The 15,000-nt window shown below is 41.6% G+C and overlaps 1 protein-coding gene and 1 long non-coding RNA gene across 6 annotated transcripts in view; one reads left to right on the top strand and one right to left on the bottom strand.

The window, feature by feature from the left end:
• Nucleotides 1-15,000, top strand: part of LOC126999534 (regulator of G-protein signaling 20-like) — a 66,230-nt gene that overhangs the window by 25,354 nt on the left and 25,876 nt on the right. Inside the window, exons 1-2 of one of the 5 annotated variants that reach the window (XM_050862203.1) lie at nt 212-501; nt 6,314-7,249. The exons of 3 other annotated variants lie outside the window; for them this stretch is intronic. In XM_050862203.1, the coding sequence (XP_050718160.1) occupies nt 7,179-7,249 (71 nt within the window). In that variant the 5' untranslated portion in view covers nt 212-501; nt 6,314-7,178. Of the gene's footprint in view, nt 1-211; nt 502-6,313; nt 7,250-15,000 lie in introns of those variants that run through there. One more of the 5 variants, XM_050862204.1, reaches the window with a different exon arrangement.
• The window catches only part of LOC126999536 (uncharacterized), a 57,079-nt gene that overhangs the window by 6,032 nt on the left and 36,047 nt on the right, over nt 1-15,000 (bottom strand). The window lies entirely within an intron of this gene.

Below are 15,000 nucleotides of genomic sequence, written 5' to 3' on the forward strand. Positions count from 1 at the left end.
CCAAACAACAACAACGCTAACAACAACAACAAGAAGAACGAGGTGTTGTCAGCTATTTAAGAACGAAACGGAAAAGTGGGAGGGGCTGAGGAAGACAAGGAGGAAGAGGAGGAGGAGGAGGAGGAGGAAGGTGTGAGGTGGGGAGGAGGTACAGGAGGAGGTGGTGGTGTCGGTGGAAGAGAGGGGAAGGGAGGGAGAGAGAGGGAGAGGGAGAGCACCTGTTGCCCGGTTCTCTCTCTCTCAGTGTGATCCAACCTGCCTCGCTGTTTGCCTCACCCTCCCCTCACTCTCTCTGACATACGACCACCACAATCACCACCACCGCCACCACCACCACCACCATCAACCTCCTACATACACTCACACACGTAACCACCCGATATTACCTTATTACCCGTGATATTAAACCCATGTGTTGTTACAAGCTGTTGGGAACTTCTGATTCGAATATTATCACTACTACTACTACTGCTACTACTACTACTGCTACTACTGTTTCTGGTAGGGTGACAGGTCCGATACAGGTTTGAAAAGGATCGAAACCGAGTGGAATTTGCGAGTATGCGTTTAGATTCTATTACCTGAGCGTGTTAATTGATTGAAAAAATATATTCATTAATGATTCCCAGGTGTTTTGAGGAAGGTAATTGGTTTAGGTGAACGCCGCAAGGGATTTTGTGAAGAAAACTGAGATACGCTTTTGTAGATTGAACGGGAAACTGTTGTAGATAGTTAAAAGTGAGTGAAAGACTTAGAAAAAAAATGTAAAAGGAAGAAAAGGTAGTTGGTTTAGGTGCAAGACGCAAGCGATTTAGTGAAGAAAATTGAGATACGACTTTGTAGAATGAACGGGAAACTAATATAGACAAGAAACAGTGATAGAAAGACATAGAGAAAGAGGAAAAATAGAAGAAAATATAGCAATTCTGTAATAGTCTACCCTTCGTGTGAGATTAGAGAAGAGAGGGAGGGAGATAAAGAAGAAAATAACAGCTTAGTGAGATTACGAGAAGCCAGAATATGATAATGAAAAGAGGAAGGAAAAGAAGAAGAAGAAAAAGTAACATAATTATAGAGAGCAAGGAAGAGAGAAAGATGAAAATAACAGCTTAGTGACATTACGAAAAGCCAAATTAGCGAAATAGAAAGAAAGGAAAAGAAAAGAAATGGAGTAAAAGAAGAAGAAAGAGGAACAAAACATCAATGAAAAGTCAAATTATTAGAATAGAAAAAGAGGAAATGAAGAAGGGAAGGAGGAAAAGAACAAGAAAAAGAAGTAACAGAGAAAACAAAATGAGAAACAAGATAAGAAAGATAGATATAAAGAGAGGCAAAGAAGGAAACTAAGAAAGAAACGTTGAGAGGAAAATAAAAGACGAAAAAGCAAAACAAATAAAGAAAAAAAGAAGAAAAAGATAACAAGATAGAAACAAGATAAGAAAGAAAGAACCCCAAATAAGCAAACTAAGAAAAAAAGAAAAGTGACGTAATAAGATTAAGCAAGAAGGTTTATAATCAAGTTAGAGAGACGAGCCTGGTAGCCACAGGTAACGAGAGAGAGAGAGAGAGAGAGAGAGAGAGAGAGAGAGAGAGAGAGAGAGAGAGAGAGAGAGAGAGAGAGAGAGAGAGAGAGAGAGAGAGAGAGAGAGAGAGAGAGAGAGAGAGAGAGAGAGAGAGAAAGTTAAAAAGAATTATAGTAGAGGTTTCCGGAGGCTGGGTAAAGAAATTAGAGAGAGAGAGAGAGAGAGAGAGAGAGAGAGAGAGAGAGAGAGAGAGAGAGAGAGAGAGAGAGAGAGAGAGAGAGAGAGAGAGAGAGAGAGAGAGAGAGAGAGAGAGAGAGAGAATAGTAATAGTAGTAGGTCTTACACTAACATACTATCGTGGCATCTGCTGGAAAATAGAGAAAAAAGTAAAGCCCTGAAAAAACATATTGTAATTAACGCCAGACTTTTAAAGGACATGAGCGGCCCCTGGAGGCTGAGGCGGCGCGCTTCTGAGAGGTAAAAGAAAAATAAAGGAAAAATAGAAAGTGACCTGCCTCCCCGTTGGTCTGTAGAGGCAAAATGAACTGGTGGAAGAATGAAACGATACAAGAAAAAACCCCATTAATAAGAAGAATAGAGAGAAAAGAAAGGCGTGATAGATTGAGGATAAGGAAAACCAATACGGAAAGGAGAATTATGAGGAAAGAAGAGCGTGAAATCAGAGAGAAGATACAGAAAAACAAAACATTAACTAGAAGAATAGAGAGAGGAAAGGCGTGACGGACTGACGATAAGGAAAACCAATACGGAAAGGAGAATTATGAGGAAAGAAGAGAGTGAAATCAGAGAAGATACAGAAAAACAAAACATTAACAAGAAGAATAAGGAGAGAGAAAAGGCGTGACGGACTGACGATAAGGAAAACCAATACGGAAAAGAGAATTATGAGAGAATTATGAGGAAAGAAGAGCGTGAAATCAGAGAGAAGATACAGAAAAACAAAACATTAACAAGAAGAATAGAAAGAAATGAAAGGCGTGATAGACTGACGATAAAGAAAACCAATACGAAAATTAGAATTACAAGAAGAGAAGAGAAGAGAAGATAAGAGAAGTGTGCATCTTCGGAACCCCCCCCCCCCCCCACACACTTGAACAGAAGAAGTAAGAGAAGAGAAAAGAGGCAAAGAGGAAAGAAATATAATACAGAGGATGGAAAAAAGAGGAAAGAACCAAAATAAAACACACACAAAAAAACGAAACTTCTTATCCCCAAAACGCGGCACTTCACAGGGATAAAAGGAAAAACTCGCCCAGAATTGCAAACTTCACGACCTCAGACGAAGAAGTAACGTTGCACCTCTACCTGGGCCCTTCCCTTCCCTTCCTTTCCCTTCCCTTCCCTTCCTTTCCCTTCCCTTCCCTTCCCTTCCCTTCCCTTCCCTGCCCTTTCCTTCCCCGCATTCCGTCCCGTTCCTTCCCTTTCCTTAACTGCCCTTCCTTTCCTTTCCCTTTCTTTCCCGTTCCTGCCCTGCCTAACCTAACCTAACCAGGGGCCACAATCTTGACAAGGCTTTCGTAGGCGTTCTGAGCATTTCCAGGTGTAGTTTTATGACCCTGGTGGTAGTTTGACCCTTCCTATGTACCGTGAAACTAAACAGACTTATTAGAACACGATTGAGCTCCATTTTGGCCTTTGGAAATAGTGATGTGAGAGGTGGATGAGTCTGAGAATTACGACCCAGGCTCTCAGACCAGCTAGCAAGACCTGGAGGCTCTCTTGACGCTGCCTTGAGGACTCGGTAAACACAGTCGGTTCTTCTAACGTTATTTACCCCAGCCAGAGTTTTTCCACGTCGCGAAACCCTTGATTTGGTAGTCTGACGAAGCTTGTAAACACTGAAGCGCCTGTGACTGTCTGTTAGCGCGTCCCGGCGGCCACGAAGACCCGAGATGGAGTGTTCGAGTGAAAGAAGGCGAAGCGGAAAAAGGAATCAGTTCGTGAGTGGGAAAACATCGAACTAACGTGATTCTTGGACTCTCGATGGCCTGAAACGGAATGATATAGAGTAAGAAACACAGAATATGGATGTTTATATGCACTTAAGATACTTGAAACGGAGTAATATAAGGAAAATAATACGAGAAAAAGCGAACTAACGTGATTCTTGGGCTCTCGATGGCCTGAAACGGAATGATATAGAGTAAGAAACACAGAATATGGATGTTTATATGCACTTAGATAATTGAAACGGAGTAATATAAGGAAAATAATACGAGAAAAAGCGAACTAACATGCTTACTGGGCTTTCGATGGCCTGAAAGGGAATGATATAGAGTAAGAAGAGTAAGAAACACAGAATATGGATGTTTATATGCACTTAGATACTTGAAACGGAGCAATATAAGGAAAATTATACGAGAAAAAGCGAACTAACATGCTTATTGGGCTTTCGATGGCCTGAAACGGAATGATATAGAGTAAGAAGAGTAAGAAACACAGAATATGGATGTTTATATGCACTTAGATACTTGAAACGGAGTAATATAAGGAAAATAATACGAGAAAAAGCGAACTAACATGCTTATTGGGCTTTCCATGGCCTGAAACGGAATGATATAGAGTAAGAAGAGTAAGAAACACAGAATAGGGATGTTTATATGGATTTAGATACCTCAGACGTCATAATATAAAGAAAACAATACAAGACCAACGACTTACGTGATTCTTGGACTCGATGGCCCGAAAACGAATGATATAGAGTAAGAAACAGAATATGGATGTTTATTATGCACTTTTAAGATAATTTTAGTAAAAGTAAAATAAAAAAATAAAAGCGAACTTACATGCTTTTGAGGTTCGCATGGCCTGAAACGGAATGATATAGAGTAAGAAGAGTAAGAAACACAGAATAGGGATGTTTATATAGATTTAGATACCTCCAACGAAGTGATATAGAGGAAGAAGCGTAAGAAACATAGACTATCGATGTTTATATGCACTTCGATACCTCAGAAGGAGAAATATAAAGAAAACAATACAAGAAAAATGTCTTACAGATATTGATACAGTTTTGAATACCTTTATAGGAGTGATATAGACGAAAGGAAGTAAAAAATAAACAGATAACTCTATACAGTGAAATGAAGGGAATAGAAGGAAAGAATAAATAATGAAAACGAAGTGCAGACGCTATACAGACTTTGAAACCCAAACTGCAGTATTGTAGAGGAAAAGGGTGAAAGAAAAACAGACTATATATGTGTTTTTAGGTTTGAAAAGAACATAGAGGTGTTTTTTAATGAAAGCCAAACATGCCTAACTAAATGCAGATGTCATAGATGAAACCGGGAAGTAATATAATGTTAGAGATGTAATAGACACCAAAAACGAGTATTGTGGAGTAAAAGGAGGAACGAAAAGCAAACTACAGATGCTTTTTAGGGTTGAAAAGAGCATGGAGGTGTTTGTAATGTAAGCTAAACAGACCCAGCTAGCGAAGTTGAGATATTTAGAAACCTTGAGCCTTGAAACGAATATTGTGAATGAGAAGGAAGGAAGAAAACAGATCCAGCTAGCGAAGTTCAGATATTTAGAAACCTTGAGATCTAAAACGATATTGTGAATGAAAAGGAAGGAAGAAAACAGATCCAGCTAGCGAAGTTGAGATATTTAGAAACCTTGAGATCTAAAACGATATTGTGAATGAAAAGGAAGGAAGAAAACAGATCCAGCTAGCGAAGTTGAGATATTTAGAAACCTTGAGATCTAAAACGATATTGTGAATGAAAAGGAAGGAAGAAAACAGATCCAGCTAGCGAAGTTCAGATATTTAGAAACCTTGAGACCTAAAACGAATATTGTGAATGAGAAGGAAGGAAGAAAACAGATCCAGCTAGCGAAGTTCAGATATTTAGAAACCTTGAGATCTAAAACGAATATTGTGAATGAGAAGGAAGGAAGAAAACAGATCCAGCTAGCGAAGTTCAGATATTTAGAAACCTTGAGACCTAAAACGAATATTGTGATTGAGAAGAAAGCAAGAAAAAAAGTCGATAGATGCTTTTATTTAGGGCTGAAAAGAGCGTAGTGTTGTTTTATTGAAAGCCAAAACAGGTCTACCTAGTTAAGTATAAGGTTAAGTTATAGAGAAACGACAAAAACGAGTATTATAAAGGAAAGGAAACTCAGAAAAACAGATAACGGAGGATTTCTAAAGCCTGAAAAAAGCGTAGTGTGGTTTTAGTGAAAGCCAAACAGGTCTGCCTAGTTAATTATAAGGTCAAGTTATAGAGAAACGACAAAAACGAGTATTATAAAGGAAAGGAAACTCAGAAAAACAAACAACAATGGATTTCTTAGGCCTGAAAAAAGCGTAGAGGTGTTTTATTGAAAGCCAAACAGATCTACCTAGTTAAGTATAAGGTTAAGTTATAGAGAAACGACAAAAACGAGTATTATAAAGGAAAGGAAACTCAGAAAAACAGACTACATAGGATTTCTTAGGCCTGAAAAAAGCGTAGTGTGGTTTTAGTGAAAGCCAAACAGGTCTGCCTAGTTAAGTATAAGGTTAAGTTATAGAGAAACGACAAGAAAGATTATTATAAAGGAAAGGGAACTCAGAAAAAAAACAGACAACAGAGGATTTCTTAGGCCTGAAAAGAGCGTGAGGCGGGTCTAATGAAAGCCAAACAGACCCACCCACCCACACACACACACACACACACACACACACACACACACACACACACACACACACACACACAGTGGCTACATTTTGCGACCTACCTCCCCACACTTTTCATAATCTTGGGTACAAATATTTACAGACCCAACGGACGCTACAAGGAATATTTTGCGACGGAGAAAGAGAGAGAGGGTGAGAGAGTGACGGTAGACTAACTTAGGGGTCCATAACTCATCCCTTAAGAAAAGAACGTGAGGAAAAGAAGACAAACTATGAACTCAGGTGAAAAGAAGGTAATGAAAATAAGAAAATAAAGATGAATAACAATAAGATGCCAGAATAAGATAAGAGAAAGTGAGGAAACCATAATAAAGAAACACAACTTCTACGCAAAAAAGCGAAAAGAGAAAAAGAGAAGTAAAGGAAGAAAGAGAGAGAGAGAAAATAAAAGTGAATTATAAAAAAAACTAAATCTATACCAGTGAAAGATAGACAAAAAAGATAGAAAAAAGAGAGAAAGCTTGAGAGAGAGAAAAAGAAAGAGAGAGAGAGAGAGAGCAAGAGAGAAAGGAAAAAAGAAAACTATATCAGAGAAAAAAAAGAAGAGAAAAAGAAGAAAAATTGTGAGATAAATGATCTATTTCTTATTTACATAAAGAAACGCAAACATCACACTTCATCCTGAGACAGAGAGAGGAAAAGAAAGCTAGCAAACAGCACGAAAAACAAGAGAAAAACAAAACAAACAAGACAGAGAGAGAGAAAGGAAGGCACCCACACATACCCGCACACCCACAAACACACCCACAACCCATTCAAGCGCTTCAGACGTAGAGCAATGCAAGGAAAATCACGTAACAAGAACTCGGGTGCATCGTCTCTCGCGTGTGTCCGGCGTGAGGCACCAGGACGCATCGACAACACGAGCGTGGCAACATGTGTGAGGGTGGGCTGCTGGCGACCCTAAGGACAGCCGACTGAGGCGTGAACGGGCGGTACTAGAAGTCATGTCAACTACTCGAACCCGCGCTACCAAGAACAGCCGCTGGAAGAACGTGGTGGCCAGGCTGAGGCGAGGGTGAGTCGGGGCGCAGTGTATGAGGTGACCTACTTCGTGATTGTGGCGTCCAGATGTCCCTCCCTTCCTTCCTTCCTTCCTTCCTTCCTTTCCCACCTTGTTCCCACCTTCAAATGATTTGTTTACTGATGAAAGCACTGGAATTTCTACTTTACTTCATCCCTATCCTGTCCAAATCCCTTATGCAAGAGTAATCCAGCATCTTCACTCTCATCTCGTTCCTTCACTCGCTTCTCATTTCATTTGATTTGTTTACTGATGAAAGCACTGGATTTTCTACTCTATTTCATCCCTATCCTGTCCAAATCCCTTATGCAAGAGTAATCCAGCATCTTCACTCTCATCTCATTCCTCCCTCGCTTCCCACCTTCATTTGTATTGCCTATTGATGAAAACGAGGAAAAGATTGACTAACTTAGATATTGAATGGACTTAGTTATGAGTGACAGTTTATTTAAAGGGAGAAGTGAAATATTTTTGTAGTTTTTCAAGAGGAAGGATCCAAATCTCCCTTCCTTCCCTTCTCTAACACCTCGTTCTAACACCCTCATTTGTTTTTTTCTATTAACGAGAGAGGCAAAAAGGCTGACTTAACTAATATGTATACCCACTGTTGTTGCTACTGATGTGTTATTTACAAGAGGGACGATATATTGATTTTGTGGGTACTTACGCAGAAGGTTACAGATCTCCCTTCCTTCCTTCCTTCCCTCCTTCCCCCCTCGTTCCCACCTTCATTAGTTTTGTATATTAATGAAAGCGATAATCACACTCACCCCCCCCCCCACACACACACATACCCCTCACCCCCCATACACACACACATACATACCCCCTCCCTTCCCTCCTCCTTTCCCCCCACACTTATCAAAACAACATCCCCAAACAAAGCCCACTACAAACAATTACAAGAGAGCTGATTACCCTCTTCGCCTTACGTCAGGGAGGGTCAGAAGTGCCCTCGACGCTTCCTTATGTAAGACGGAGAGCTAATTGTTGCCGACGAGAGGAACGGAAAAGGACAAGAAAGGAGGTGCTTGAAATGGTTTTGAGAGGGGTGAAGAGGTGATGGGAGGGAGATGAAGCGAAGAACCAAAAGAAAGGCTGATGAAAAAGAAGAAGAGGAGGAGGAAGAGAAGAGAGAGGGAGGGAGAGAAAGGGTCAGCCAGAAGGGGGTGCTTGAAATGGCTTTGAGAGGGGTGAAGATGGAGATGGGAGGAAGATGAAGCGAAGAACCAAAAGAAAGGAAGAGGAAGAGGAGGAGGTGCAAGAGGAGAGAGAGGGAGGGAGAGAAAGGGTCAGCCAGAAGGGGGTGCTTGAAATGGCTTTGAGAGGGGTGAAGAGGTGATGGGAGGGAGACGAAACCAAGAACCCAAAGAAAGGATGATGAAAAGGGAAAGGAAGAGGAGGAGGGGGAAGACGAGAGAGAGGGAGAGAAAGGGTCAGCCAGAAGGGGGTGCTTGAAATGGCTTTGAGAGGGGCGAAGAGGTGATGGGAGGAAGATGGTGTGATGTAGGGCCAAAAGAAAGACTGTTGAAGAGGAGGAAGAGGAAGAGGAGGAGGAGGAGGAGGCCATTTAGAAAGATCGATCACCACTAAGGTAACGTGCACCTGCCTTCCTCCTCCTCCTCCTCCTCCTCTTCTTCCTCCTCCTCTTCCTCTGCCTCCTCTACCTCCTCTCTCTCTCGCTCTCTTTCTTATTCATTCTCCTGTATTACTTATGTTCTCTCTCTCCCTCTCTCTCGCACTCTACCTATCTATCTATGTCTCTATCTATCTAGCTATCCCATACTCACACTCACACACACACACACACACACACACACACACACACACACACACACACACGCAACAGGATGATTCTCCCGTCTCGAGGTTATGAAATGAGGACACTAACTTTGTACCGAGAAATAAAGTAAATAACTGAAGGAAGAAATATATATGCGAGAGAGAGAGAGAGAGAGAGAGAGAGAGAGAGAGAGAGAGAGAGAGAGAGAGAGAGAGAGAGAGAGAGAGAGAGAGAGAGAGAGAGAGAGAGAGAGAGAGAGAGAGAGAGAGAGAGAGAGAGAGAGAGAGAGAGAGAGAGAGAGAGAGAGAGAGAGAGAGAGAGAGAGAGAGAGAGAGAGAGAGAGAGAACGGCAGGAGGAGGCGTTGGCGTTATCGGATAGTGCTGAAGGTGTGAATTGAGGCTTATGAGGTAAGACAGAAACTAGGTCAAGAAAGGTCAAAGGAGAGAGAGAGAGAGAGAGAGAGAGAGAGAGAGAGAGAGAGAGAGAGAGAGAGAGAGAGAGAGAGAGAGAGAGAGAGAGAGAGAGAGAGAGAAATACCTACGTCAGCTTCAACCTCTACCTGTGTGCTTGACATATTGAACATGAGCCCGTGTTCGAAATCTCTTGAGTCACGAAGCTTTCAGTTGGTTTCTGCGTATTTCCTGGCAGCGGCACGGTGCTACACAATGCTATAAGGGTCTGGAAGAGGCTGGTCGGCTTACACAGAACGAAGAGACTGCTGGAATAGAAGTACTTGTTCTAAAGATATCAAATTACGGGGCCTACTTGTGGTTGACGTATAGTCAACAGATAACTGTTTGGGCTGTGGTTAGGCTAGGATAGGCTTAGGGTATCTTTAAACATGTGATAGGCAGCAAATTCAGGGGAGGCGGTGGCTGAGTTGTAAGCGTGTTGGCGTCGCGTCCAGGAGGACGTGGGTTCGCGACTCGCCCGCTGCCTGAAGCTGGAATTTTTAGTCACCGCCTTGTGGCCCAAGACTACCCACATGCTGTCCTGAAGACCACCCATCAACCCGGACTCTAGATTCTCTCTCTGAAGAGCGGATCAAAGCATGATGGCGCCACTATAAACACTTCCCTGCGGCAGAACGAGCTGGGCCTACCCGCGCCATAGGCAGAAACGTAAAAAAAAATAAAAAAAAAAGAGAGAGAAAGAGTTCACCTCGATAAAAAGAAAGTTTCGATACTGAGGAATCATCTATGAATTAACGAGCACACAAATTTAGTGATTACTTTGGGGGTAACCGACGTCAGTGTACTCCATCCTGCTCTGACAAAGGCACGAATTCCCTCTCTCCACCTCTCTGCCTTGTCTTCAACAGGTTCTAGTTCACCGGCAAAGGTTCTTATATAGTTTTCCCTCCTGGTCCTCTGCCTGGCTCCCTACACCCGCCTAACTCACCTCCCTACAGCCTTTCATTAATTTCACCTGACTGACATCAATTAATCTACTTAACCGCCAGCCCACCTGTCTCATGCATCCTACCTGTTAGCTGGGAGGGAATACGTATAGTCTGTCTGTCTGTCTATTGGTTGTGGTTAGGTTAGGTTAGGCTTAAGATATCGTCAAGACACTTCTGTTCTATCTGTCTATCTATGTCTGTCTGTCTGTCCGTTTACCTGTTTATAGATACAGACAGACAGACAGAAGGATATGGAATAAATGAAGGAATGAATGGATGACTGAATTTCTGTCTGTCTGTCTGTCTACTTGTTTACAAAGCGATATACAGACAGACAAACAGACAGCCATACAGGAGGCAAGAGAATGAGGTATTGAATCAGTGGGCGAATGCAATATATTATCCATTCAAAGCCTCGTAATAAAATGTTAATCTATTGTTAAGCAGAATGGTGCAAGCGTTTCCATGGAACAATTACTCGCCGGGCTCAAAATAGATTCAAAAGTCCTGGCTCAATACCTTTTGTTTAACGTCGGATTAATCAAATGCTTCCTAACTGATCCCGCTCGTAAACTTCATGTCGAGGGCGGGACACAGCGCCGTCGATCTGAGGTCAGCACGGGGTCAGGAGGGGGTCAGAAGAGGAGAGGAGATCGGGTGGCTGACACTGTACTGACTAGATGCTGACTTGGCTACACTAACTGACATCGATCTTTCGTTAGTCAGCACGTCGTCAACCATCGATCTTACTCAGGCTAGCAGGGTGTCAGCAGGAGGTCAGCAGAGAAGAGGGGGTGGCTGACACTACTGACTAACTGCTGACTTGGCTACACTAACTGACATCGATCATCCGTTAGTCAGCACGTCGTCAACCATCGATCTTACGTAGGTCAGCACGGTGTCAGCAGGAGGTCAGCAGGGGAGAGGAGGTGGCTGACGAGGTACTACTGACTGACTGCTGACCTGACTGAACTAACTGATTCCTTGTCTTCTGTGCTAACTACTGATTTGACTGTATAGTAACTGCTCATTTGACCCAGCTCCTAATAACAGTTCAACCATTGATCTTACGTATGTTAGGACGGGGTCAGCAGGTGAGAGGAGGTGGCTGACGAGGAACTGACTGACCGTTGACCTGACTGAACTAATTTATTCCCTGTCTTCTATGCTAACTACTGATTTGACTGTATATTAACTGCTCATTTGACCCGGTTCCTAATAACAGTTCTAACTTTGCATTATATATAGTTGAATTGAACACTATTTGCTACGCTACTCGATTGAATCTGTTTTTATTGCTCATTTGACACTATTTACGTTCAAATTATGGGCATATTTAACTGTTCATTTGATTGTATATGAAATCCCTTATAATTATCAGATGCCATTTTCTCATTACAATCTCTATTAAATTCTCTACTAAATTCTATAATTATGGGGATATTTAACTGCTCATTTGATTGTATATGAAATCCCTTATATTCGATACCATTTTCTCATTACACTCTCTTCTAAATTCTCTACTAAATTCTATACAAAACTCTCTCTAAAATCGATTCTAATTCCTTTGTTTTTACCCCATAGCAGCTGATCATTGGGTTTCCTCGGCACACTAACTCCTTATTTGACCAAGACACAATATACACAATCTCCAGCAGTCAATACTCAACTAAACTCTATCCTAAACTGTCTAAGTGTAGTCGATTCTAATTCCTTTGTTTTGACACCATCTTTGAGTCCATCTTTGGGTTTCCTCGGCACACTAACTCCTTATTTGATCTATCACTACAATCTCCAGCAGACAATGGAGACCTAATTGCAATGTCAGAATTAATTACTGAAGATGCGAGGCAGGGAAAAATAATGGGCAAGGCGATCCGGGTCATCACGAGACTCATTTAGCGGGGACGAGCAGGCTTTTACGGATAATTAGTAACAGTAGACGACGAGGAAAAAATGAGAAGAAAAAAGAAATGAAGGGAGAAAGCGAGTTATTTTTTTATAGGAATCAGTTCAGGAAAAGATGGTGGAAGTCTGTCTTTAAAACCACCCTCTCTATTGCAACCATGACTACTACTACTACTACTACTACTACTACTACTACTACTACTACTGATGCTAAAATATGTTATCTTTTAGGAAATCAATTCACGAAAAAATCATTTACTATACCTCCCTAAGTATCGCAACGCTGACTACTACTACTACTACTACTACTACTACTACTACTACTACCACTACAACTACTACTACGATGATAACAGCGTAAATAGCACCCTTTCCATCACCAACAGCCTCAGGAACAGCAAAAACATGGATGACAAGCGACAGAAATTTTAAGTTAATAATGGCCGTGAAACTCTACGGACAGTACCAGCCGGATTTCATTTACTCGAGACTGGGACATTCTCTCAGTAGAACACAGATTGAGAGCAACATTTTTCTTCGTCTAACTCAATTTCGTGATAATTACAGTTCCGAGAGAGAGAGAGAGAGAGAGAGAGAGAGAGAGAGAGAGAGAGAGAGAGAGAGAGAGAGAGAGAGAGAGAGAGAGAGAGAGAGAGAGAGAGAGAGAGAGCGTAGCTATGTGATTCCCGTGAGCTAAGGTAACATCACACACACACACACACACACACACACACACACACACACACACACACACACACACATTTACATCAACCCAAAAGTCAGATAGATAAAACTCAAATAAAAATTCAGAGTTCGGATGCCATTTCTTAAAGCCAGACAGACGCTTACGAATATTCATCCCAATTCTCGTATCTCTTTGCGTTTCGGTTTCTTTCTCTCATTTGTTTCTGTCAAGTCTCCCCTGATAGATTTTGCCTAAGGAGGATATGAATGTCGTAACTGTCTGTGTGTTGTGAATTCGTAAGTAAAATATGAGAATGGGAGAGGGGAGGTGCGTGTGTGTGTGTGTGTGTGTGTGTGTGTGTGTGTGTGTGTGTGTAAGGCTCAGGTATTCATCATGTAGCAAGCTCTCTCTATACACCCAAAACTGTGCCAATCCATCTCTCTCTCTCTCTCTCTCTCTCTCATCCGCCCCTCCTACTTCTTTTTTTTTCTAATTCTTTATCGTTTTCCTCTTTTTTCTTCCTCCTCCTTTTTCTTCCTCCTCCTTTTTCTTCCTCCTCCTCCTCCCTCCTCTTCCTCCTGTGTGCATGTCTGTGTGTGTGTGTGTGTGTGTGTGTGTGTGTGTGTGTTTCTACACAAAAAGTGAAAAAAAATCCCTTCGAGAAATATTAATATGCTTCCTTTTATGTAACAGATAAAAGAAGAAAGTAAAAGGAGGAGGAAGTGAAAGAGGGAAAGGAGGAGGAGAAGGAGGAGGAGGAGGAGAAGGAAAAGGAGGAGAAGGAGGAGGAGGAAAAGAACGAGGGAAGGGAAGAAGGGGAGAGAGAACTGAGTTGGGTGAAGAGGTGAAGGACGAAACGAAGAAGAGAAGGAGAAGGGAGAGAGAAAGAGAGAGAGGAAAGAGAAAAAGATAATTGGGGTGGTGAATGAAGGAGACTTGGAGGAGAAAATAACATACATATAAAAGAAAGAAGTGAAAGAGGGAAAGAAGAAGGAGAAGAAGAAGAGGAAGGAGGAAAAGGAGGAAGACAACAAGGGGAGAGAGAATGAGATAACTGAGGAGGAGGACGAAAAAGAATGGGAGGAAAGAGAGAAGAGAGAAAAAAATAGTGAAGTAAGAAGAGGAGAAAGAGAAGAAAAACAAAAGAAAACACAAGAAAAAACACACAAACAGACAGACAAACACACAGACAGACAGACAGAGACAGTGACAGACAGACAGAGAGAGACCCCCAAAAAGAAAGAGAGAGAGAGAAAGAGAATAGTTCCTTCTAAAAACCTATTGAAGTCTTGTCCGTGTTTGTCTGTCGGATTCCGTTGCATCGTGAGCCGCTGTTGACACACTCTGGTGGTGGTGGTGGTGGTGGTGGTGGTGGTGGTGGACGGATCGAAGACTGAATGAGAATATAATGAGGCGTGTTGTGGTCTCTCTCTCTCTCATTATTATTATTATTACCATCACCAGTAGTAGTAGTAGTAGTAGTAGTAGTAGTAGTTAAAGTTAAAGTCTAATTCACTGGCTTTACACATAAGTAGTGATTGATTTAAGTAAGTCATTCTACTTTAGCAAAATCAACATTATCAGTACATGTGTGTGTGTGTGTGTGTGTGTGTGTGTGTGTGTATCTTTCTATGTATCTATATCTATCTATCTATCTATCTATCTTTTTCGTCTATTTTTCAACAACTTTCAATTCCTCTCTCTCTCTCTTTCTCTATTTATTCATCTATCTAATTGTCTACCTACCTAACTAACTAACTATCTAACTATCTATCTATCTATCTATCTATCTAACTAACTCTCTATCTATCTATCTATCTACCTACCTATACCCATTTTGCTTAGTCCATCTAGGTGTGTGTTTCTGAGGGTCACTTCTACGCATCTATTCCAAGCTCTCATTGTTGTTATCGGCGCTGCAAACGTTGACTAATGATATCTTGTTTTTGCCCTCGCGACCACCAAG

This window comes from Eriocheir sinensis, chromosome 16 (genome assembly GCF_024679095.1).
Source record: "Eriocheir sinensis breed Jianghai 21 chromosome 16, ASM2467909v1, whole genome shotgun sequence".
NCBI classification, from domain to species: Eukaryota; Metazoa; Arthropoda; class Malacostraca; order Decapoda; family Varunidae; genus Eriocheir; species Eriocheir sinensis.